General features: G+C 39.4%; 2 protein-coding genes across 3 annotated transcripts; one reads left to right on the forward strand and one right to left on the reverse strand.

Annotated features, from left to right (window-relative positions):
* Positions 1-2,143: 2,143 nt before the first annotated feature.
* Positions 2,144-7,072, forward strand: klf5b (Kruppel like factor 5b). Of its 2 annotated transcripts, XM_079464151.1 has the most exons (5): positions 2,405-2,825; positions 2,930-2,975; positions 3,264-4,071; positions 4,546-4,605; positions 4,846-7,072. In XM_079464151.1, exons 3-5 carry the CDS (start codon positions 3,276-3,278, stop codon positions 5,022-5,024), a joined length of 1,035 nt encoding a protein of 344 aa, XP_079320277.1. In that variant the 5' UTR covers positions 2,405-2,825; positions 2,930-2,975; positions 3,264-3,275; the 3' UTR covers positions 5,025-7,072. The 2 variants fall into 2 exon arrangements, with proteins under 2 accessions (XP_079320276.1, XP_079320277.1); XM_079464150.1 differs by lacking the exons at positions 2,405-2,825; positions 2,930-2,975 and adding an exon at positions 2,144-2,402.
* Positions 7,073-7,851: 779 nt separating this feature from the next.
* On the reverse strand, positions 7,852-26,806 carry klf12b (Kruppel like factor 12b; the record flags this gene model as incomplete). The annotated part of the gene is given in 6 exon segments (XM_079464061.1): positions 7,852-11,365; positions 11,539-11,696; positions 16,627-16,762; positions 21,115-21,613; positions 26,686-26,781; positions 26,783-26,806. Coding segments are annotated over 6 exon segments (1,095 nt in total). The 3' UTR covers positions 7,852-11,183.
* Positions 26,807-27,041: the final 235 nt, after the last annotated feature.

Raw genomic sequence — 27,041 nt, forward strand, 5'->3', positions numbered from 1 at the left:
AAGAATGGACCTGATATCTTAGCCAAAGTGGAGCTGGAGAAGATGCCTCAGTGATGCTAACTACTCTCGCAACACTTTTCACATTTCATCTACATTTCCTAGAAGTCCTTAAAATTCCCAAGTGCACTGGTGTATCTTAAATCACACACTTATCTCTCTCTATCCTTTCTAATACATTTACATTTATTCCTTTAGCAGAAACCTTTTCTCTCTGTGTGCTACACTATTTATAGGCCAGATAAACACATAAAGTTTGATCTGAATAAAGTAATTCTCTGCATATGTCATCGTGCATTAAATGTGATCTTAACTAGCTCTTATGTAATCTTAACTAGCTCTTTTATAAAGCCTACCTCTAATCCCTCTGACAATGTGAGTTTCCTCACACACCACACCCTCTAAAGCTAAACATTTTCAATATTGACTCGCTGCTGCAGAATTCATATGCGATCACTGACAAACACAATCCCATTAGAAAAAAACATATTTAATAAAGAGCATGCATGATATGTTATCTTCACCTGTAAATGATACATTTTGAGAATGGACTATTTGAAAATTGTGTAAAGAAATGTGTCCAAACTCATTCTCTGCCTTTTGTCAAATCTACCATGCATTTGTAAGGCATACTCTTATGCCTTACAATTGTTCGCATTCATGCGTGGATTTCCATTTGCCAAAATCAACAAATGCTCGCTGACTGCTGTGATCCTCAAATTCTCCAATGAGCAAAAGAAGATGCCTGTCTTTGATGCTCTTTCAGTACATAACTATATTTAGTGCACTGCATTTTGATAAAATGTGAGTACATACAACTTTATTTTTAAACAATGTCACAAATCAGACAACTGTGTATGACAACACAACAATGCGTTTGAAAATTGGGCTATGCATATTGGTTCTTAGTGTTACAGACATTAGACGTCTTTGTAAGTCGCTTTGGATAAGCGTCTGCTAAATGACTAAATGTGTAAATGTGTGTGACATGAAAGTCAGGTCTCTGTACAATGCAACATATGCCACATCAGTACTTCTAAAATAAATCTTTGCATTGCAATCACGATTTAACTGGGAAGAAAACTTGCCAGATTATTAAGTCTTAATAATCAGATGGTGATTTGTAAAGAATAGTTTTAGAGGTCCAGACACATTTTTTTTCTTCATTGGTTTGTTTGGTCTCCGAACCAAAAGTCCCCGAAATCTCTAAACCTGTTTGACATGTGCCTTTGTTTTCCTGAAAAAGCCTGTGTTTGGTTTTCAAAAGCTTCTGCGAATCAACACAATGTACGTTCAAATATGAATGATGGGAATGGCCTTTATTTTGACATCACAATTCATTCGATATGCTGCGCATACATTTTACTTATCGCAACATTAATTTCCTTTCGGAATAAAATGAAGCTGAATTTCAGGCACATCTTTGCTAATAAGTCAAATTTTGAAGGGTAGAAATAAACGTTTTTCATTGAACTTAGACATGGAACCTGCCACGGCCATTCAAAGAGAGTCAAGCAAACAAGCCTGTTATGCTTCCATATTTTGCTGCTGTACATTTTCATAGCATATCTGTTTTCATGAATCGAGATCAAACCAAATTTGTATGGAATGACAATCTTATAAAGTGGGGATCGAAGCGTGGCGAGGCATTCCGTGAGATCTTTTCTGATCTTGTGCTATATTAATCGAAACATTTCTTACATTTGACCCTGGCAGCAACTTTGCCTACTTCAACACTTCTTCTAGCATGTTGGCATGGAACACGCAATCCACACAGGCAGCTGCAGTGCAGTCAAGCAGTTTTGCATACCAGCATATGGCCCAAGGGAGAGAGAGAGAGAGAGAGAGAGAGAGAGAGAGAGAGAGAGAGAGAGAGAGAGGCATAAATATGATTTAACCCATTCCCTGGAATTTCATACTGTATTCAAAGGAATCTCGTTTATTACCTACAGGAGGACATATATAGTAATGCTCATCTGACCCGCTTGGCAACCAAACACATGAGATTGAACGTAATACCATTCATTCGACTTGAATATTTTTATGAGTATCACTCTATTTGTATTCCCATGTTTCTCTCTCACACATTAAAGCTACCGAGAACCTGTTTGGTTGAATTATTAAATGTACGATGATAAAGCCCCGCCCCGCTTTGAGGCATTGAAACGAAGAGGTTGCGTAATTTGTCTTGTCAAACGGTTAAAGCGCTCGAGGTCTCCAGTCGTATGGCGCGTCGTTCTCATTTGCGGCATATTGAATGACGTGATCTCCAGTTGATTTCAGCGGCGGACACGCGCTTACGGGCAACGCTTTGTTGAGCCGTCCACGGCCAGAATAATACACAACAGCCATTAAGAGAAGACGATCACAGTGGATTTAATGACACTCCATCAAAGCATCACATGGTACAGTGAATCTACATAAGGCATGCGATATCTTTAACGCTGCTTTCCGCATGTGTGTTTTATTTATGCTTTGATGTGAAACAGATCGCTGCACAGCCTGCGTTTTAATAGCCGTGTTCTCAGATACGGGTTTGATGGGTAAATGTGTGTATTTATAGGGGTATGTTTATGTCAGGGTTTAGAGATGATTTGGAGAATATGGTGTTTGGAAATGTTGGACATGCTGGATGAATTGTGCTGAACTCTGCACTGACCTTAATCTCAAAACTCCATAACAGCAGAGCAGCTGTAGGCTCTAAATTCAGATGGAGTATTTCCTAGTTTATGGATGAGAGAGAGAGAGAGAGAGAGAGAGAGAGAGTCTTAGTTTATGGATGGCACAGGTAGTGAGAGTTTCCATGGGGTTTCCTTCTTGGTTACAAGGTATCAACAAGCCTGTTTATTTAACTATAGTTGTTACCCTAAATTCAACTCAATTCAATTCTATTTATATAGTGCTTTTCACAATATGCATTGTTCCAAAGCAGCTTTACAGGAGAAAATACGAAAAACTGAAAAATACACACAAAAAAGGTAAAACACAGCTAAGCTAAACCCATTTTAGACAGTACTGTGTGTTTACATTCATTTCTCAGTTTAAGAATGTGGTAAACGTGTACATTCAAGTGTTATAGTAAACTGAACAAAATAAAGGAGTCGCATTCCTTAGCTTCCATTGAATTTCTGTATTGTTATAGGAAGCGTAGGCTTATTGTCACACTTCCAGTATTCTCAGATGTAGGTGGATGAACTTGTTTTATCTTTAGCACTGATTGTTGTTTTTGCCGTGATTCAAAATCTAGTTTTGTTTCTGTTTCTCAGATCAAACACGACATGGATGGATACCTGCCACCACACTTCCAGAAGTTGACAGACCATAAGAAGTTTTGTCAAGACAATTCCCTAATGATGGACCAAGGCACGCCATACAGCATCAACATGAATGTTTTCTTACCTGATGTCACCTACCTACGGACTGGCATGTGCCGACCTGTGAGGTCCACGGTGCCACAGATCAAGACGGAACCTCTGCATTCGTCTTTCAACTACTCCGGTTGCCATGGTGCTGTTGCGCCTGCTGTGGCCCACCAAGAGTACACCTACAGCCCGGCTTCGGAAACCGGAAACAACGTTTATATCAAGCACGAAACGCAGTCTCTCGAATTCCCTGATGTCCCCTTGTTTCAGCTCTTGAATTCTGAGCTTGACCCCAGTGTGTCTGGACCCCACTCTTGCACGGATTCCCACAATGTCGTTTGCCCACAGATGTCAATGTATAATAATATTCATCCACCACCCAATCATATTCATACAGCGAGATCGCTTTGCAATATGGGCAATGCCGGATACCCTCTACCTGCCCAGGTGGGCCAGCAGCATCCTCAGAAGAGAGCATCGTATCTACCACCCTCCCCTCCAAATTCTGAACCCGGCAGCCCAGACAGGAGGAAAGAACTCATACAGAACCTATCGCCACCTCCATCGTATGCTGTCAGCATAGCTTCAAAAATGGCAGGTCTAAGCCCAGGCCCAGCTCCATCGGTCCAAACACAAGTATGTCCTGCCCAGTATAACCGCAGGAACAATCCCGATCTCGACAAAAGAAGAATACATCACTGTGACGTACCAGGTGAGCTACTTCGAGTTGATGGAACTGCTTGTTTTGTGGGGATAGTTCATCCAAAAAATGAAAATTATTTTATTATTGCTCATTCCAAACCTGTATGACTTTCTTTATTCTGCAGAACGCAAAAGAAGATATTTTGAAGAAATTTGGTTACCAAACAATATTGGCCCCCATCGACTTCCTATGTGTAGACACCAATCCACAAATACATTTCTCAAAATATCTTCTTTTGTGTCGCACAGAAGAAAGAGACATTTATAGGTTTTAAATGTTGACAGAAGTTTTGGTATAAACTTGACATGATGCTAAAAAATGCCAATAATAAATGCTGATATTCCGATGATCTGATATCAAGAGACCTTGACATCTGACCTTCCCATATCAGTCAGATTAAGCAAATCTTAATGTAAAGGTGATAGAAAACACTTCAATAGTAACGGTTATGACGACATCTAATATTATATTCTCCCCCATCAGGCTGTAAGAAGGTCTACACCAAGTCCTCACATTTGAAGGCCCATTTACGGACTCACACGGGTAAGAGTTTTGTTAACAAATATAACATCACATTGTTCTCTAGTACAGTATAGGATTATGATTAATGTCTTTCCAAGAAGTGTTTCAAACTTGTTCCTGTAGCGCCCACTTTTTCAATCCAATACGTCATCCCTAAATGTTATAGTGCCGTGCATACCTGTGATTCTTGCTTAAGAGACATGTAATGTTTACAGAGATGTTGTCCTCCATAACACTTTATTGGCATGTGTTCTATTGCAGGCGAAAAGCCATACAAGTGCTCGTGGGAGGGGTGCGACTGGCGGTTCGCCCGTTCCGACGAGCTCACGCGCCACTTCAGGAAGCACACGGGGGCCAAACCTTTCCAGTGCGCCGTATGCAGCCGTTGCTTCTCCCGATCGGACCACCTGGCCCTCCACATGAAAAGACACCAGAACTAGAGGCGCCGGTCTGGTTGTTCTGACGGTGCTGCGGGAGGGCTATCAGGACCTCTGTTGATGATTCTAATTAGGATTTGGGTGTGTTGGTTAATCTTGGGTTTTGGCAGTTCATCAGGTACAACAGGACCAAACCTTGCCGCCGGCACGGCTCCTGTAGTCACAAAACCAGCTAATTGATGAGAACTTTGCTCATCTGCCTGTTGAGACATTCTTTTGTTGATTTGTTTGTCTTCATACTTCAAGGTCATTATTTATGACGTAACTACTTTTAATTGTGCCTTTTTTTACCTTGTAAAATTGAGGTGCCATGTGAACATGTACAATGTGGGTAATTTTACTCCTCTTTTACGCTCTCAGTTGTGTCACAAGGTAAATTATACTGTATAATATGGATTGTAGAGCCAAACCCAGAGCGGGAACGGCAATGCGAGGCACAAACGCGAGTTCACAAGCACTTAACTATTAACAAAGCTTCAAAAATACCTGCCGGAACCACAAAGTAATTTGAAAAGTAGCATCAGAGCACCAAAGAGTTGGATTCAATCCAAAGTGTTTCGAAGCATGAGTTGATAGATAACTGTATAAAAGAGCACAATCTGAAGTTGGATTGAACTCCTTTGTGCTGTCTTCTGTATTTTCCTGAAATGCAATAAGTGGTACAGATGCTGTATTTCTTTCTGACATTGGGACAGTTCAGATATCGATTACTTCCATAGTTCTTAGTTTGTTTTCCTTACTATGCATTTGTTTGGGATAAATGATAGCTTTAATGTATATTTTCCTCTGACATTTATTTATTTTGCACAGATTTGTTTCTGTTTCATAAAACGTAACTCACGCTCACATGAAAAGTGCGCCGGGTTACGGGGAAGTGGTTTTAGAAATCTTTGTTGGAACTACTGGTGGCTGCATTATGGCGAACAATCCAGCAGTTGGTTGTTTACATTACTTTGTTTGGCGTACGGTGTGCGTTTCATCTGTATGTGTGGCCTCATAAAACCTTTTATTTTTCATTACGAGGATAATGTGTTCGGCCTAATTTTTGTAGACACTGCGTAACAGAAGGAGCTCATTACAGACGATGAGCTGATGTTGTTTTTGAAATAGAAGCAATATAGATTTGAGACATATGGAGTTTGTGGTAACATCATGCTATGATTCACAGTGTTTGTACGGTCGGCTTGGAAGTGTGTAAGAAGGCACAGTTCTAGTCAAGATAAGACATGTATACAAATTGTAGCGAAGTTCTCCATTTTGTGATTAATACTAAAAAAGAAGTTTAATGGGTGTAATTTAAAGTTTAAGTTTAAACTGTTTAAGATTAAAATGAGGTAACACACCCACTAATAGCTATAATTTCCTGATAAGTACAGATGAACACATCATTGTAATTAAGATTCTTAAGAGGCATTAAATGATGCACACGGTAAACGTTGGTCTGTCAGGTAAAACTGGAGTGTCTTGTGCCCGGTCACATGTGATGTCCTCAGGCCAGGTCACATCTGATTGATGTAGGTGTGGTGTGTTAAAGGGTAACTGGATTTAATGAATACGGTTGCTACAGTAGTGCGAGATGTCAAATGTCCTAAAGATAAAAACTGATTTTGCTTGAAAACTGATACTATAATGATCTTGTATGTATGCAGATTGCTCAATGACAGTAGCTTTACAGACCATGACACAGAAATATTCCACAATGCATTGTTTTGATTGATATAGTATGTATCATAGAATATAGTGAATTAGATCTCAGACAGCAACAGACCATGCTACATACCAACATTGAAAATATAAATACATAGGGAAAACTGTTCACAAAATGGCTAGATGGATGTGATTTACCAAAATTGTCAATAGATGACATAAGGATATTTTCAGTACTAGGCTACTATAACATGTGCCAATTATAATCATTAGTAAATGTCATGGTTTCAATCCTTGATCTTAAGGATGCACAAATAACAGCTTTACTGGATAAAGCGTCTGCCAAGTACCTAAATGCAAATTATTTGGCAATAAAACTTTTTTACGTTCTTTGACTCGACAGCAGAGATTTAACCTGATTCCTTACTGCTAAGAATGCACATTACACCTCATTGAGAACACTGGCTGATCAAAAAAAGGGGATGCTATGAGATTATTGATGTTTGCCAGGTAGTAAGTTTAGTAATTTGCGTTTCTTTATGTAATGTAATCTTTGTTAAACATGACCAAAATCACCCACACTGGTTTGTCTCAGAGGAAGATTGTTATCATGAAGCCCACGCCCTTTATGTTTCTTTGAAATGCCTTATGTCAATAGCGAACTCATTTATTTTCTTTCATGGAAAGGAACAATACTTTAATTCCCTATTTGACCTGACATTTAGATGATCTTTGCAGATGAGAATATGGATCAAACAGTAATTTAGCTGTGATCCTCTTAAGTGAATGCCATTTGCTGAAAGCACTTATTTGTCGATGTGATGCTTCTTATACTCTTAAGGGAACAAACATGTTATTTCGCTTTATAAGAATCACTCTAGGACTGTATTTTCCCTCATTTACATCTTGCATGTTTTATTTATACTAAATTGTTTATAAACTAGGCCATTCGTCAGGTTTTGGATTTCTATGTAGGCTACTTTTATTTGCATCATCAGTGTGCTTGAGCCATAAGCCACAGGTACACCTGAATGAGCCACTTGACCCCAGGTGGGTGGTTTCTGTTATGAGACCACACCCCTTTTCTACAGCAGACCTGCAGACCATTGATTTTGGGAACCATTTGAAATGTCTATGATGTACAGTGAGATTCATGGAAATAATGATAATGCAGATTCATATTCCATACAAAATTCAATTTTATTAACTTCCATGCCTCCGATTAGATCATCAAACAAGTATAATGTGTAACCTCAATTCACAGCTCAATCTTCTGGAAAATGAAAATACAGAGAATAGCGAAAAGCACAGAATAATCAGACGACTGCTGAAGAACCGAAATAAAACTGAACACACTTTGTAACGATTGGGACGTGACATAGGATTGAATGTAAAGGGACTCCCTTTAAAGCGTAGCAGGGTAAAATATCACAACTTTACAGTAAAACCCAAAAAAATCTCTGAATATATTTACAATACACACACTATACATAAATACAAGAAAGATCATTACAGAATATCAGCAAATCAAAGCAATGGAGTAAATATACTGATTCTAAAGTAAATACAGAAGGTAAATCAATATTTTACAGAGACTTGTGAGGGAACAATGTTGTTCACAGAGGAATTATAAAGAACTAATGCTGTACCGCCAGTGTTTTAACATAGAGTTCCTGGAACTGCTCTGTGGAAACTGAAGAATACGTTCACGTGTCTTTGTAAATCAGAGGTAAAATAGATTCCTGTTAAGCAGGGGAGTAATACCATACAAATCTAACGCAGCGTCCATAGGAGACACACACAGAATGTTCAGCAAACACTGGGAATTCACAGCTTCACCTTCAGAATGGTACAAAAGGCTCAGTGCATTTGAAAAGAAAATATTTTTGTTTGGGTATTTAGGCAACTTGATGTGCTCTTCTTTGTAGAACACTGTGTGTTTTTAGTACTTGTGCACACACTTCCCGTATAACAAGGTTGATAACACTAGGCACTCATATTATTGCATAACTTTGACCCTGTTTGCCTTTACAAAATTATGCCACAAAAATCATGCAAAAATGCCATAGAAGAGGGGAGTCATTTAAACTTGAAAAGAAGCCTAAGTGGTAAAAAAAACATATTTGTAAATTTGTTGGTAATGACTCTTGAATACTGTGCAGGGGAGACTTGTTTCATTGGGTTCACGCTTAAATCACATTTTACAGTCAGTACAAAACACTGAAATAATGCTAAAAGTACTGTACGGAGGCAACACTGCCTGAATACTGTGATGTGCATTTGATTTTATTGTAAAAAAAAAGAATAAGCATGCAACTACTGTAGGTGTGCGTTATAGACGACATAGCCTTCCGCATTCTCACACACAGCGCAGCTGAACACTTTATTGTTTTAACCCAAAACAGCGTCTCAGAAATATCCGCATATGTATAAAGATTATCCCTTGTATTTTAAAAAAGCCCTATTTTAATAGGTATGTACAGCCTGTAAAACTGAGCAATATCTTTTCACTTCCACATATATTACAACATTTTTTAAAGTATTTTTTGTACAGAAAATAGTCATATGCAGATGAAGTGCCTCACATCACACCTCAAATACAAAATATGATAAGATACATTGGAGATTAATGTCATGTCTATTTTAAAATAATTACTTCATAGAAACAAGGTGCTTGTGTTATGTTCAAGCCCATATACAACAGAATACACAAATACATACTGAGGAACATACAACATGGTACTTTGTAGTTATTCAGAATAGAAAGAAACAAATTGGTCGTGTTATATCTCTAATGGACAAACTGATCCAACAGATGTTGGCATTTCACTATATTTAACTGAAATTTCCTTTTGTTGATGACAAAAAGGATGCAGATTTTGTCAGCCATGCACAGGCAGACTGTAAAGTGGCTTTAAATCTGGTAACGTCTAGTCATATGAAAAGTGATCGTGGTGGCTTTTAGTAACCACTTAAAAGTGCTTATGGACCATAACGGCAGAAGAAAGCTTGTGTAAAAAGCGCAAATACAACCAACACACCATTAAACATACACCGGCTTCATTTCAGTATGCAAAAGTATAAACTGTATTCACAAGTGTGTGGTATTGCTTCTTTGACATATCTTGTTTATGTAGTGTATGTTGTATAAATAGATTAGTACAGATTTTAATTACGAATTAATGAATATGGCTCAGTAGATCATTTAATCTCTTTAAACCTTTCCAACACGGTACTCCAACAAGGGAGCTTGAATGCATAAAGGAGATTGGAAATAAAGAAAATATGGAATACACCAAACAATAACAGAGAAACTCATACCACTGACTGCTCTCTACTGGTCACTTTGGGAATGGACAATTCGGTTTTACGCTTTTACCGACAGACCAGTTGCAGTCAAGCGATTTGCCGATGTTTGCCAAACTTTGAAAGGATATTTGCTGAACTTACTGAGCCAGTTTCTTACATTTGGGCAAAGCTGTTACTGACCCTTAACACTTGCATTTGAGATACTCTAAGCTTCATATTCCAAAATCAATCCTGGAAAGATAGGCTACCCTTCAAAACACTTCCTCTGCATTCTGTATAAAGTTACCACTATAAATAGAAGAGGCATTTGAATTATAGAAAAAAAGTGGCACTGACATAAATCGTTCGTCTTGTCCATGTTTCAAAGCCACCTGATATGAGCACAGAGAAGTGGACCAGGCCAGCTCTCCCTCCAGGAATTCAGAATATTGCTCTTCTGCCGTGCATTACCTGTCCGAGCAGACACGTATCACCCGGATTGACTAATCTTAGCTCTGTTAACATAATACTTTGTTTCATTCAGAAATGAAGTGTTTCGAGGGGCAGTTGAAGATAAAATGAGCATATATCAAAATGTTGATATGTTGTTTGTGTCATTCGCTGGTGTGTTGACCTGTAGATTATCATTTCTGTTCTTCTTGCTTCTGAATCACTGGCCTCTCTCATCCATCATCACAACCGCTTGATCCTTCTTCGATCTTCCTGATTGATGATTTTCCACAAAAAGGTAAATGCAAAAATTGTGCAACAATACTTTTCGTGGTCGATCTCTCCATTTGCCTCCTATGTGATCCTGGCCAGCACCTGGCCGACTTTCAGACCAGATAAACAAGTACATCCAATCTGTTCGGTATTTTTTCACATTGTAGATTTCTTAAAAAAGAACACTAGGATGAGTCAGAAAGACAAACCGGAAAAAAAAACATTTGTATAAGTGAAGAATTCTTTTAAACAGACATGACGCTCAAGCGGCACTTGAGACAAGGACATCCAGGACTCCACATTTCAAGACGACAGGCTGCCTGTAGATGAGCCTCCTCTCTTCCTGAATGGACCACGTTGAGCTCCTATCACACTGTTCGTGTATTTCTCTCTCAGGCAGGGATGGCCATGTCTGTGCAGTCCAGCCCAGCTGAACGATATTGGGGGAGACCCAGCTCTCCTTGTGTGTGTGTAAGTAGGTGTGAATTGTTGAAGAGACCCAGATCAGACCAGCATGTGTCTGCGGCGGTGCAGGGCCAGATGGTCAGAGCGCGAGAAGCTTCGGTCGCAGTCCCCGCATTTGAAGGGTTTGACGCCCGTGTGTTTCCGATAATGCCGCGTTAATTCATCTGAGCGGGCAAACTTCCACGTGCAGCCGTCCCAGGTGCACTTGTATGGCTTCTCACCTGGTGAAGATAATGGGCCATTTATAAGTACATGAAACAGATGCAACAGTTATTGGAAATATAAGAGAAATGAATAATTAAAGTTCTGAGAGGTGACAAGACTGGTTAACAAGCATGGGATAAAACATAAGAATGAAGATGTGTCTATACATCACATTTGACTGTTAACTAACCTGTGTGCGTCCGCCGGTGTGCCTTTAAATGGGAGCTCTTGGTATAAACTTTATTACATCCTGCGAAATCACATCTGTGTATGCGTCTCTTCTTGGAATCTGGAGATTCAGATGGCTGTGGTCGTCGAATGCTCTCAATACTGAATGGAGACATGGAGCTGAGGAAAACATGAGAAGTTGTATATACATCAAGCAAATACTTAACTTTGCTCACAGTACAGTTGCAGCTCACTGCTGCCATCATGTGGTAACATGACAGAAAACTATCATAAGACTGAAATCCTAGGTGTTTTTCAAAATATCACTTCACAACATTATAAAGCATTTATTATTATATACTTACTTAATATACTTAAATTTAATAAATAGATTTTTACACATATTACCTATTTTTAAACAATGCATGTTTTTACACTTAATGTGTTTGTTTTGTATTATGCGCATAATAAAAGGATTACATTCAATTTGTGGAATTCAAAACAAACTCAATGTCTGGTTTTCAAAAAAAATGCATGAACCAAAACCTGTTCATCCTAACTCTTTCACATTAGTACATTATATATCAGCAACTGCTGTAGAACAGAATAGCATTCCGATCTTTTGTTTTCTTTAAATCACAACAAATCTGTAATTCTAATAAAAACACCATGGCAACGAATAGACATCAACTTACTTTCGCGAGTGTGCTATACATAATATGTCACTAGATGGCGCTGTAAGACTGATTCATTTTGACGATGAAGCAAAAACAGTCAGGAGCCAGAAGCATTAGAACTTTATCTTACAAAGCACTTCATCATTTGTGCAGACCAGTGTGATTTAAATTAGTTTTAGAATTTGAGTCTATAAATTGTGTGGTTAGCGTGTAAGAAAGCGTATAATCAAACCAGTCAACTCAATTCAATATTAAATCGTACTAAAGGATCAAACGCACAAACCCCACAGCATTAACATGCGGTCTGTTATGATTACTCTTGGAAAATCATAACTCAAATCGCAGATGGGTTTGGTTTCAAGACAAAAAATACCCAAAATTGTAAAACTGACTCTCATTAAGAGGATTTGTTTTTGTGTGCATGTGTCTGAAAGTAAAAGAGAGAAGAAGGTTGAAGCTTTCATTTTCTTTCATAGGTTAAGAGAGAGGAGTGTTTTTAAACTAGATTATCCTCGCTCCCCTTCCCTTCTAAGGTAATAAGAGCTCTGTGTCCCCCACGTTGCCGACTGGCATGGGCCGGGCCCAGCACTGAGGGTCGAGGGGGCGGGGCCAGACAACCCCTCCAGTGAACCGTCTCCACCACACGCAGCCCACTTCCTGTTTCTCCCGCCCCTGGGATCACCTGTTGGTGTTGGTATGCTGCCAAACGAAGGCCTAGCGGAAATGAGCCAATGTGTCAGAAATGAGCCTGACTGCCTGGAGCAAACGGGGGGAGTAAAAGAGAGAGCGAGGGAGACTCACAGGAGGGGAGAAGTGAAATCGAGAAGTGGATACAAAGAGAAGCAGAGAAAAAGGCAATGAGCCAAAACTGCTTCTTTTTTTCTCAAAGAGATGTTACAAGAGAGTGCAGTAGTCAGAAAGAAAGAGAGAGAAAGAGAGAGAGAAAGCGCTCATGTGAGCATGAAAGTTGGTGGTGAGATAAAACAGGGAGGGGAAGGAGCGCTCGGAGGGAGTCGGGGGGCGTGAAGGGAGTGACAGGATTTACAATGGAAAGACTTTCAGTGGAGAACTCTCACAGGATGTTTACAATCTGATATATTTCGAGGGGGGCGTCACTCTTATAAATAACAATACAGTAGTCTGAGTCATGGAATATAACAGTGAATAAACAGATTGACTTGACAGGTTCAGATACTTTGTCTCTTTAGCGGGATGGAGGATCTGTCTCCTTGTGCCACGACCAATTTACTAAACATCAGACTGACGCCAAATTAGATTGTGAAAATATCGGATATCAGCAAAAATAAACACTGCATGATTCCTCATATGAAAAAGAAATGAAGTGTGGATGGTTTATTTATCAAACCATTACCAATTGAGGGTCTATTTCAGTTTGATAGTAGATCTTCAGACATTTTTGAAGAGCGATTGCAGATTATTGTTGAATCTATGTGAGCCGCTGGGAAGAAACTTTAAAAGATGAAACCCTATTTCGAGCTATACTGTATAATGTATATACTTTTTACAGTTGCATATTTTCCCTCTATTTATATGGTTGAACTGTGGATTTCATAAATTTGAGCACCTCCTCACACAGAGCTGGGAAATTGATTTAAAAAAAATTGAACTGTCATCATGTCTTAGTGGTTTTGTGTGTGGAAACAGATCTGAAATGTGTTTCAAATCAGGACAAATTAATCTCTTGCTCTGTTTGTCTCATCTCAAAGTATTTCTGCTTGTGGTTCTCTCTGGAACACACTGCTAAACATACACAAGCAGGGGTTTTACAGACTTGATCAAGTTTTCCTGAGACATTTCACCTCATGTCTAAAACCAACACAATCTCACGGATATTTGTAACTATTTTACGAGGTTGGCTAATTTGGTTGTTGTTATTTGTAAATTTTTTGTTTGATTTGTCTTTGAAAAAGTGATGGTTAGGTTTAAGGGAGGGGCTTCACCATTGCTTTTTCTAACGTAAGGTTAGGGTTAGTCGTAACGTAAGGAATACTGTTTCCGGGTCAGAGCCTCCACTCATTTCAATTGAAGGGACTATTTAAACAGCTGTTAATACGAGCACTATTTATTCATATCACACATTTACGCGAAACGTTTATTAACTCACAGTATAAACTATGGAGATAAAGGTAAGCATCATGTTTTTTGACAGTTGTAAAGCAAACCATCAGAGTATATCACCATTTGTTGTTGTTTGCCTATGGCATCTAATAGAGCATTTAGACCCAGAAACGGTATGACCTTTCATATATGGTTGTAACAAGCGAATAATTACATTAACTCATTCGAATTAGCCACCTAATTACGAATTGTGAAATAAGTTAGGGGAAGTTATTCCCCAAGATTACGGCAAGTGTCTGAACCCGGCAAGTGTACCTATGAGCACCAACACTGAGGGAATAACTACTCAAATGCACAAACACAAGAGCTTCTTGCTAAACAGCTAGCTACTCAAGCACTGAGGTTTGTTACTACCGCTGCTGTAATACAAGAACATAGAGTGTTTCTGTGACTGAAAATTTGTTTGACCGAATAGCCCTGTGATCTCAAGGGGCTACTCTAACAATAGTTCAGTCTCCTTTCCTCAGGGATTTCTAGATACTGTGGAGGCCAAAGAACACTTTCAACACATTTATCAGAGGTGTGAAAGCTATAGGTTGTTTTCAGGTATACGCTCTCTGAAACCGATATCAACCACTTAACTTGAAACAAATGGCTGCTGATAATGGCATCTGGTCTGTGGAATAGAGTGGCTTTATGCCATCTCTAGCCACGTGGACATTTCAATTAGCGCAAAGCTGGCAGTTATCGCTCTCTTAAATTGGCTTGTCTGGTGTTGAGGATGGTCTTATAGTGGAGACAGACTCATTTCGGACTCTTTGAGCTGAGGGGGTTATTTTAGTCCCGAGGGGCCCTGCTGCAGTGGCCCGGCCAACCTCTGCGTCTCCACAAATGCACCCCAGGGCAAAATGACAGGATGTTATTTCCAAAGTTGGACACTCCGTTTCTGGTCTGTAATTCACCTTCAAAATGAAAATACTGTCATAATTTTCTCACCCTGTTGTATGGTTTTCTTTCTTTCTCAGAAAATTGGATGTTGTGAAAAATGTTGGTAACCAAAAACCGTTGGTCCCCATTGACTTCTACTGTATGGACACAAAACCAATGCAAGTCAATGGTGACCAATGGTTTTTCTGTTACCAACGTTTTTCAAAATATCTTTTTTTGTGTTCTGCTGATGAAAGAAAGTCATACAGGTTTAGAATGACAAGAGGGCCTGTAAATAATGACAGACACTTAATTTTGAAGGTAAACCATCCCTATAATATTCTGGCTTGTCTTTCTAAAAGTGCATAGCATCGTCATTTCAATTATTGTGAAACAGTGACCCAATTTAACAACAATATTCTTCACCAAACACTTCTTTGATGTGATAAAAATTGGTCCCATCCGCTCGATCTGCTTACTATCCGTGTTTTTCTTGTGGCTACAATGGACACAGCGTTATCTTATTTTACATGCCAGAATGAACACAGCTGCACAGCTCTCTTTCTCTCTCTCTCTCTCTCTCTCTCTCTCTCTCTCTTTCTCTCTCTGTGTAAAATGCCAAAAGCAGCTCTCCCCATAACTAAATTCCTGTAAACCTGGTTAAAGTGTGTTTTGGGTTATTAGTGCGCTGGAGGGCAAAGTCCCAGCTCCACTCGTCCCCTACGTGCTCACAGCAAAGCGAAACATTTACACCGTGTCAGTCCGGCAACTCTGACATACAGAGGAATCCTGAAATACTTTCCAAACCCTTTGCCTAAACAACAAGCGGAGGACAGCGCTGGTAGGGGGCTGGCTCATGGAAAAGTCTGGGTGTTTGGGAGAAGACCTTACTTGTTTCGTTTTTATTTTACAGCCTGCGGGCTTGAGCGTGCAGAGAGGATCTTCTGGTTTTGATCATGTCACTGTCTTTAATGGGAAGACTACCTCATCTGAGGGAGGACACATGGTGTTTGTGACGCCAGGAAGAGAAGATGACAGCTAATGTTACCAGAGACAAAAGAGCTGGTATTTAACCGAACGTACCCTTAAAGAACCTTGTTGCTTTTGCAAAAAAGCCTTGCGATAAAAGGTTACATTTGCATTTGCTCATTTGGTCGACACGTTTACCCAAAGCAACTCACAGTGTTTTTAAAGTATATTATCATCTCTTATCAGCATGTCCGTACTCTCTGAATCAAACCCATGACCTTTGTGGTGTTAGCACCTTGCTCTCGGCTTGACTTAGTCTAAAAAACAAAGTACGATCTTCATCGGCTGTCAATTTAACAATCTCAAAGTTCTCCAAATAAGATTTTCAGTGTTATGCGTGTCATATGTACAGTAGTGCAGTGCTGTAGGTTCTGAGAGCGTGTGTCGAGAATACTCACTCTTGTACGGCTCGTGCTATAGACAGCGCTGTGGATCCTGTTTCATTAACACTGTCCAAGGTCACGTTTGGCAGGTCGTCATCATCACTGTCGCTTTTGATTGGTCTTGGCGACAGACCATTGGGGCCTGTTTGTGCTGCCGCAGGGGACAAGAAAAGCGTAGGTTAGTTGCATAACTATGCTATGCATACGGTCCCGGGTCATTCTCGAACCTCAATCCCATTTATGAGCTCACATAAGCCACATGACTTTAACAGTAATGTATACAGTATTGTAATCAGTGCACAGGAATGAAAAAGGGACAGCTCATCCAAAAATAAATAAATATATTACAATGGTAGTCAAAAGTTCCCCACAACAGTTTTCTTTCCTACGTTCTTCAAAATATCTTCTTTTGTGTTCAACAGAACAAAGACATTTATGAGCAATTTTTCCTACTATGGTAGTGAATTGTGACCGAGAACTGTTTGTTCACAAGCATTCTTCCAAATATCTTTCTAGGTGTTCATCAGAAGAAGGAAATTATACATATTTGGAACAACTTGAGGGTGAGTAAATGAAGATTTTGGGTGAACTTTCCCTTAAACCAGGCACAACAGCAAACAGCTCATTTCTAGCATCATGTCATTTTTCACATTTTTTATGATTTCTGTCCACACCGAACATTTCAATGTGCAAAATGACAACTTTGTGGAGCTTTGTGGAGGAGGATTTTGAACCAATGAGATTTCACTTGAAGCTGAGAACGAACAGTATCTCTTGCTGTGTTATTGTGTGCCGCATGTGATGTGCAAAAAAATGAAATTATCTAAATAACGGATGATTCAACTGTGGCGTGTCTGTTTGCGTATGTACAAGTATGTACAAAACAATATGTACTTTTTATCATCTAATATGTTTTTAATAAGTCACACCTTTGTATCAGAATTCCAGTAAAACACAAATATCTGATTCCTGCATGTCATTTTCTACAGAAAAAGACCAACATTCCTCCTCTTGAGGTTAGCCTGAGCTGAAGGGCTATGGTTCTAATTTGCTGCTCTCTCAGCAGTCTTGTCAGTCCTGATCCCTGATCAGAGATACACATGCTGTCTCCCAGCCAGCCTAGGGCACTTTGTCCTCTGGGTATGTCACCAGCCCAGGTGATTAACACTATCACACATTTCTCCACCCATAGACCATCTAAAGACACCACCGCTATGCTGTCACTTGGCCTTTATCTGCAGGGTGGTGGACATGCCTGTTGAATAACCCTCCAGTTAAGAACCACAAGGAGGAACATCACATTCGCTGGTTTACTTTAGACCTATTAATTATGTTTCTTAAACCGTCTTTGATGATATTATGATAGTTCCAGTTTAATCGTATTGCTTTAAAAGTAACATAAAAGGCATGTGATGTCTAACTTAAGCACAAAATATGTTAATTCCTGCTGTGTCTATATCTGGTGCAAGTGCGGTCGTAACATTCACTCCAGAGTGCCGGAAACACTCTGCAGAAGTGATGAAGATTTCAATGAAAGACTAACTGGATTCTTTACAAGAGTCTGAAGACTCTCTCTCCTCCTCTATTCCGTCCACTCAGCGGAGACGAAAATCAATTCCAGATATGCATGTGGAGTAACCCAAAACAATTCACAAGACTAACTTCTGCATACTGTATAGCAATTCCAGCGTTCTGGATCTGACATTTGAAGTCGCTTGAAATATGAATTCTCAGAGAACGCATTGCCAATATATTAAAGCATCTGTTTATTTTTTCTTAACCCATGATGATAGAGTCCAGACACTATACTATACACTTGAACTATTATATAAAAAAGGGAAACATGCATGGATGGGACAGAAAAAGGACACACGCTTCTGGCAGACAACATACTTAGGAAGCATGTTACTACAACATATAGTAGGAATTGTGTGTATTAAAATGCACAAACTAGACGCAATAGTAACCAACAAATGAAGAAGGCATACCTCTTCATATTTTCCTGTGTGCATTTATAAGTGAAAAACCATGTTACGGATGTGACCTTTCTCAGTTATGGATGTGACAATTGCACTTGACTATAAAAAATCATTAAAAAAACTCAAATATGTCAGTATGGTTTACACAAAACCTTGATTTATTCATGGTAAGGTTAACATTTGCATGGAATTGCTCATTTAAAGCAAACTGTACTCAGGCACTCGATTACACGCATAAACAGACCTACAATTCTCTTTCTATGCATTTTATTAACTTGACAAAGAACTGTCAATTTTTACTACATTTTTTTTATTTATATATATGTAATACGAATGTGTCATGAGTTATAAATACTGTTCTACTTTCATTTTGCGCATAGCAAGAAAGATAACCAACCTTAATAAAACCCCCTCTACTATTATACTTTCATTCGTCCCACAGTTGATCTAGATATACCTAGAAAATGTCTGTTTAAAGGCTACAGTATGACAAAAGCAGAGTTCACAAGAGGTAGTGAAGCAAACCCCACGATTTCGTTCTCCTGTTGTTTCCAGCCATAGCCTGTTTCCATGGTAACCAGAGACAGAGCTATGGAAAAGGGCACGCCCCCTTTCCACCTCCCCCTGGCAACCTGTACGAGAGTGAAAGTGTGCAGTGTCCATTGTGTTTCCAGCTGACACTGACAAAGACATATCTGTGCAGTTATTTTTTTTTACATGTATTTAAACATTGCAGTCTACAGCTGCACTTCAGATTATGGTTATTTACATACTTGAAGTATGTGAATGCAACAGTCTAACAGTCAAACTATTATGGTAGGAGTAATGTAACAGACCAGCATATATCTCATATCACACAAGCATATCAAAGTGTGCTACCCTGTGTGGACCCCACCCAGGCCTGACCCCATTTCCTCTGTGCTGCTTCAGTGCTTTCTGGGTGGAGTCCGTGTTGCTATGTGCCGACTGCTCGAGCTGCCACCCATCTTCGATATCCGCCCCACCCCATTATGCAAACCTTTTTTTTCCTCTCTTTCCTCCCCTCCAGCTGAGAGAGACAACCAGTACTTAAATCCATCTTGCAGGACCCAGCCCTGCCCAACCATTTGGGACCGACAACCTTCCCATATAAAGCCAGATAAACAATTAAAAGGCTAGTAACAAACAGTTCCCTTATGCCCTTCGCTAGGGCTGAACACCGTTTGGTAGCAACACCCAGAGCATCATGGATCGGTGCCAGAGCTTTAAAACTTGCCCTACAGGAAACCAACACTAAACAGCAGGTCCAGCGGTTGAGGGTTTGGGAAGGCACCACGCGAGATGTGTGCTTCTGATTTGGGCATGTGGCAGGAGCCTGAAAACTGTCTACAACTCTGTCTTGGACTTTAAAGCTTTAAAGAAGGAAGTGCTTTCATCCCACTATAAAACAATGCACAGCAGGATAAAAGTTTGTTTTATTGACTTTTTATCGCTAAGTTTTTACGTTATTTGGTGTGCTTAACCTGGAGGGTGCCCTTCAAATGCTCATTCAGACAGTACGGACAGCCTGACACACAGTGCATATGGCCTAACACTAGTGCATAGGCAGCTGAGGACAATCATCCTCATATCTGCTTGTGATTATGAGTATTGCAGTGCTATTCTGTGAAGAACGACTAAGTAATGCTGTCTGGTGTCTGAAGCCAGTGTTTTCCTAAAACAGATGTGAATGAACAGACGACTCTGAGGTTTCATTTCTGTTCATTCCGGATTTTCTCCTGAGATCTCAGTTTCATAAGGATTCAATGTTCCCTTTGGGGCAGGATAAAATAAACTACTTCATCTAGAGGTGATCGAGTAGGTTTGTGGCTTTTGTTAAACTGTTAAATTAATCCCACTTGGAAACCTCCAACCTATGGGCTAACGACTATTTTCATCAACTCAAAGCTATAACCAGCATAAAAAAATACAATAATGTTATCTAGCGCTGTTGAAATTATTAATCGATTCCTAAACAAAGGTTTGTGTTTATATAGTATATGTGTGTGGGTGTGTTGTGTATATTTTTATGTATACACAACAAATACTTACATATATACATATATATATATATACATTTATATCTAAATATAATTTGTATTATGTCACCTCGGATGTCCAAATTCACTGTTTTACAGGAAATGGTTAATACACTGAACTTTTCAATGATTAAATACTGGGTTGTCAAAGTTGACAAGCACTTTTTATTATTTTATATTGGTTAGCATAAGATAATTTTCAAAACCTAGTCACAAACATAAAGGGTGACTAATAATAACAGCCCTAATAAAAACATCATAATATTCAAGTTGATAATATATTAAGAACTTGATTAAAAATAAATAATGTACAGATAATGATGAGGAAAAACTACGCCAAGTCCATACAAATGAATCTGCACGAAACATGCTCTTTAAAGGTAAAGGTCATTTCTAATACATGATATAACTTTTTTTACATAAAGCAATTATGGCAATAAGCAAGTAATCCGGGAAGAGATTCTCACCTTTCCCCTGACACTTGGCCTCATCCAGCAGAGGGAACATGATGGTGGAGTTGAGGCTGGAGGGGGAGCGTACTGCTGTGGTATACATAAAGGGCAGTGACTGCACCACCACAGGGATACGGTGCACCTGGCTGGGTAGTTTACTGGGGCTTGAGGGGGGGACGGGGTGAATGATGTGTAAAAATTGCTGGCCCCTAACTCCATGAGAAGATCCCACCAAGGGCACAGGTGTCAGCACGGAGGGCATTCCCGAGGAGACGGAGGTAATAACGGATGGTGAAGGTGACGATGAAGAAGAGGACGGAGAGAAAGCTGAGGAAACGGGTGACGTATTATGTGAAGGAGATGACGTCCGTGCTTTGTTAATAGACAGGTCCACAGGCTCTGTCTGGGTCTGGAACTGGTCAGAAGAGAGCAGGTCTTCTGGAGGTTCCGCCTTCACTTTGCTGATAAGAATTGGCATGGCCTCCATATCAGGATAAGTGTGCACTTTGGGTAACTGTGAGAAACAAACACAAAACAAAAAGGAAAGACTGTTTAAGTGCAGAACTACTCTGAGGAGTTGTGGCCCATTTTAAACTTGGAGCAGCCCTGCAGGATTGTGACACTGAACAAAGAGGATTTGTATACAGGGTTGTGATTTTTCTGTTTCTTCTTATTCAGAACAGCGGTTTATCTCTACTGGCTACAGTTTTTACTCGATCTGTCCTTCACTGATGCAAAAACACCACGTGGTCCGGATCTCTTGACCTGTTCTGGCTAGACAGCTAGTGTTTCTGGTGTACTTTTACCAAGGAGAACACACTCAAATACACACAAACAATATGGTAGCGTAGATATAGTCAAGTAAGTGATGTAAAACAAACTAGGGCTGTAGTCAACCAAAGAAATGCTTAGTCGACCAAAGTCCTGTCCTGCGCAGCGATCAGTCGACTAAAAAAAAAAAAAAAAAAAAAAAAAAAATGACGCGATGTTTTGCATTTTGATTGAACATTTATTAAACAATCGTCATAGAACATTTATAAAACAACAACGAAAAGACATCAATAATACATAAAACTATAATAATAATACAATTCTTTGAAAATTAAGTGATTTTTTTAACTGCAAAGTGAGGAGCTCTGTCCTTGGTCTATAGTGACGTCACAATCACGCAGCAGTGCAGCCATGCAGCCATGCAGCCACACGTGGTTCCCGAGTGTTCAACGTGGTGCACTAAACTGTGGCGCTGTTACAAAATAGCCGAAATTAAAGTATTTAAAGTTGGGGATGAAACATAGGCTAAAAAAAATAGGCAACTGGTCGACCAATGAGAATGTCAGTCGACCAAGACGGCATCGACCGATTAGTCGACTAAACGACTAAAGTTGACAGCCCTAAAACAAACAGACAGTAAAAATATACTGTATATAAGATATTAAGAGATATAAGAGATTCTATTGGTGGGGTGCTATCTGGTAGACGGGAACCATTAAATCCTACTGGAATAATGCCAAAAACACAATACAAGAATTTTGTAATGGTTTTAATGGAAGAAGCTAATGGTTAATAATGGTATTTAAATGAAAACCCTTAGAATTTCTGTGGTTTCTATTGGGTTTCTAGGGCAGGGCTGTATATACAGTATAGACATATGTATCATGAAAACATGAAAATTATCAAATACAGTGAATGTACAGTAAGCAATACAGTACAAGAGGCTGTGCTCTTTGTGAATAAAATGCAAAGTGGATGTACTAGCCTCGAGTACCTTATTGCTTTTCATAAAATAGTTGAAACATACAACAAATATTAAAGTAAAAAAGTATGTATCAGTGCAACTTTCATGAGTTCAAAACACTAAAAGCATTCTTTCTGCTGGAAAAAATAGTACCTGTCCGACTTTTTGCGATACAGATGGTTTAATTGACGTTGCTTGGGATGCTGCAGTTATAACGTGAATAAAACACAGCTACTGACCAATCAGAATCAAGGACAGGATTTAACAGTTTTATAATATGCAGACACAGAATACATGACATTATTGCAAATCTTGAAAAGAAAAAATATACTTTAAACTATGTACAGTGGTTCCACACAACAGAAATATGTTATCAGTACCCAAATACTTAATGTATGATGAACAAAACTGAACTGAGTAAACGTAAACAACCATGTCCAAATAATGTCCATTCGAATGTGTTTTCAGAGCGATGAGCTTTGTAAAAAATCTGCGCGTTTCAGAGAGGCGGGGCATAGAGGAGATACAAACATAAAAATACAGCGTTTTTTAACCTTAAATCATATATGAGCCAAAGCATTACTGTTTTAATCAGTTTAACAGACTAAATACAAGGGTGTTAAAACAAAAGGAATTGTTTAAATAAAGTAAGTAGAAAGTATTTTTTTGAGAAACTAAAAGTCTGTAGGTTTTTAATCTGACTGCTTGCGTCTCAAATTTAATGTAAGGTGTACACTGGCGATTCATTGTTTCTATACTACTTGCAGCATAGCTTTCAAATCAGACAGGTTAAAACACAGGGTGAATTGTCACCTCAAACAGCACACCGTCATCCGCATGAGAACATTTGTTGGAACTAGTGGATGAAGAGTTGCTCACTGCAGTGAAAGCAAACAGTATAATGATGACTCCTGAGCAGGCGGCTAATCATGACAGAGCAGCTCATTAAACCAAAAGAAAGAGTTCTCGGATTGCACCGGCAGATGTGATAAACGGTCAGCTAGAGAACCAAAGCTCCACTTTGTTTATATGCTCACATTTCCTTATGTTACCGTAATGCGGGCTAAGTGTGCCTGTGGCAAAGCTCTTTCTCCCATGAGCTCACGGTATTTATACTACAGAAACGTGACCACATGTGTTACCAACCCATGATTCAGCAGCACACAGTACAATAAAACTGCGTCTGAATCCAAAAACAAACAAATGGCAGCCCATTAAATATGCTGACGGGACCCGAAACGCCCAGGTCAGTTCATTCAGGAGTCAAAGGTCATTGTCACAGGTCAGGAAACATGGCCTTAAGGTCAGGGACATTACTGAAGTGAATGGGCAGGGTGAGAACAGCAGTATTTTCTGAACAAAAGGGACCCTTCTGTGCAAGTGTGACAGTGCTGACAACAATGCTTTAATGGCTATTAAGTCACGGTTTTACTGAAACGACTGGTGGGACTATATGGTTTAGAAACATCAGATATTTATTTTGTTTGCCAATTGGAAGCCTGGCATTTTGTATGGAATAGTTTACCCAAAAATGAACCGTATAGCCTCAAAACAACTCAGACATTCTACAATATAAATCAAAAGTCATATGATTTGGGATTGATATGAAGGTCAGTAACTGATGTCAATATTTGTTTTGGGTGTATTGTTCCTTTAAGAAATGTAAAGTAAGGTCATTTGCATCCTTCTGTTCAGTGAATTTTGTACATTAGTGTACAAAAATGCTGCACAGCTGCACAGACGGCGTACTAATCAAACCCAACGAGTGAATGTCTATTTGCATAGCATGCAATCAGCAACCGTCTAATGAGGGTTGTATGAAAGAAATGGGAGGTGCCCTTAATGACCAATCAGCATCTCAATTATAAGAAGACAAAACCTGCCTCTGTATTACCTACTGTATGAGTTCTCATGTCTTTCTTAGCAAAAGGCACACAACGCAACAGCAGCAGGGCAACATTTCCTCTGTGATGAACTCTCATTCTATTGAATTCTGTTATGTACCCTTCAGGGTATGCTTAAGCGGCTTTATATTGCATATGTTTCTTTGTTGGTGTGCATGTATATAGGACATTGTGGGGAGCGGCGCCCGCGGCCACTGTAGCCTCAGGCTTTGTTGCCCCTTTGAGACTTACATTCTCCTCAAACAGAGCTCATCTGCTCTCTTTACACTGTATTCAGTTTAGACTTGGATTACTGGTTTCATTATTTTTCTCAAATGCAGTCTTTAAAATAGCAAATAATAAAGAACGACCCCTTGTGATTATTTTGATGGTATCTATTAGGCTTTACAGGTCATTACGATCTAGTGTGTTGAGAAAGGAAACTGTAAACTACGGTAAATGTAGCGCACACAACCTCCTTTCACACGAAATAAAAGGTAAACCCACAAACAAATCAAAGGCTTTGTGTTGGCGTGCGAAAACTGGAAACCTTTTGTTTGCATGCTGATCCCTTTCCTTGTCTGAACATCATTTTCAACTGAAATAAACAAATGTTTCCAAACCCCACTTGTGTTGCTTTCAATGGTGCAGTTTCCACCTTCGCTCTGATGACTATAGCCTTATTCCTGCATGAGATCTTAAAGCAGGAGAGCAAAATCTTAATTTATGACAGATAACTTTTATAATGTTATAGGGGTATATATCACATTAAAATTATTTTCGCTAGAAAAAGGCTGACGACACATTTTAGTGGTCCATACCAGTGTTAAACTGTAAAACTTTCAAACTGTGTCTATTTTTGTAGGCCTTAGTAAGGGCATTAACTAGAGCAAACCACTCTCAGCACGGTTTCGGAAAGGGGCCATGTAGATGTCGGCCATTTCTGAACGATGGTATGCACTTCAAACATGCATTGTGTACGTTGCTCACTTCCTGCCGCTTGGCAGTATTTCAACACATATGGATAAATAGTTTTTTTTTAGCCTTTTGCAGGAAGCAAGCGAGGTATTGTGGATGTTCTTGGCTCTCAAAAGGACCTATTTACAGTAGTACTAACTTTTTCAAAGAGAAACAGTGCATTAATATCAATGTCTATTCATACTTGCTTACAGTATGTGTTATGACATTTTTTTACATTAATTAAGTAATTATTAGTGAACAGTTCTCAGAACAGTGCTTATAATCAATTTCAATGTACTTTCATGGCACAAAACGTTCTATGCCAAGCTACACATTTTGAGCTAAGGGCAAAATGATAATACAGATATGTTATTTAAATTATACTGTGAATGCACTCTATGGAAAAACTAAGAGAGCCCCCCAAAATGATTTTCAGATTTTCTGTACTTTCTGTAAGTAAAAATATCTTTTTTGTTTCATTCTGTGAAAGTTCCAAATGAAAATATGTTTTTTTAAATGTGCATTTATATCATTAAAATGGGAAAAACTAGTCAAGATAAAAATAAAGGCAATGACACAATAAAGGCAAAACTGGAGTGGTCTCTTAATTTGTTCCCAGGCTGTATATATTTAATAGTCAATCTGAGGTGTGATCGCATAACCGTAGACATGAGCACTTAGGCAAGCAACATATGATGAAATAATAATAAAAAAAGAGAAGAGGCAGAGAATGTTTCTGAACAGTAGTGGCCCTACATCTGTGCTTTATCCCTGCCAAAATGGCTGCCCTGGCTGCGCTGGCCCTGACTGCTTGCCCTGGGAGCATTCCTGCTCCAGCTGTGCCTCTCCACAGCCCTACGCTCCATCGGGCCTGTTCCACACACGCACACACACCATTCCTCCTCAGTGCCTGGGAGTAATTAGGGGGGTATCAGTGGAAGTTAGGGGTGAAGAAGTGGTACGGTGATGTGGTAGGGTTGAAACTGTATGAAAAACAACTGTTCTTACCCCTCGCTTCGATTCCAGAGGTTCCGCTTTGACTCGGACTGCAGGCATTCCGTCTAGCATTAACATCCTGTTTTTGATGGCGTCTGCGAGTCGAGAGAGAAAGAGAAAAAGAGAAAGGCATGAGAAAGCTGCTGCGTGTGACTCCTGTCACCTTTCCCTGATCGAGTCGGCTCTGGCATGTTCTGAACAATAGCGCGAGCTGCAACAGAACAGGCAATGATGTCATGATGGTATGCAGTTAGTAAACACTTTAGGTTAAGGACAGAAAGTATACAAACTCATCTGGATTTTATTTTGCATGGTATTTTACACCAAACGGCTGTGAAGGCCGAACGAAACAGTATGTTGGCATGAAA

This window comes from Barbatula barbatula, assembly GCF_947034865.1.
Source record: "Barbatula barbatula genome assembly, chromosome: 9".
Lineage (NCBI taxonomy): Eukaryota > Metazoa > Chordata > Actinopteri > Cypriniformes > Nemacheilidae > Barbatula > Barbatula barbatula.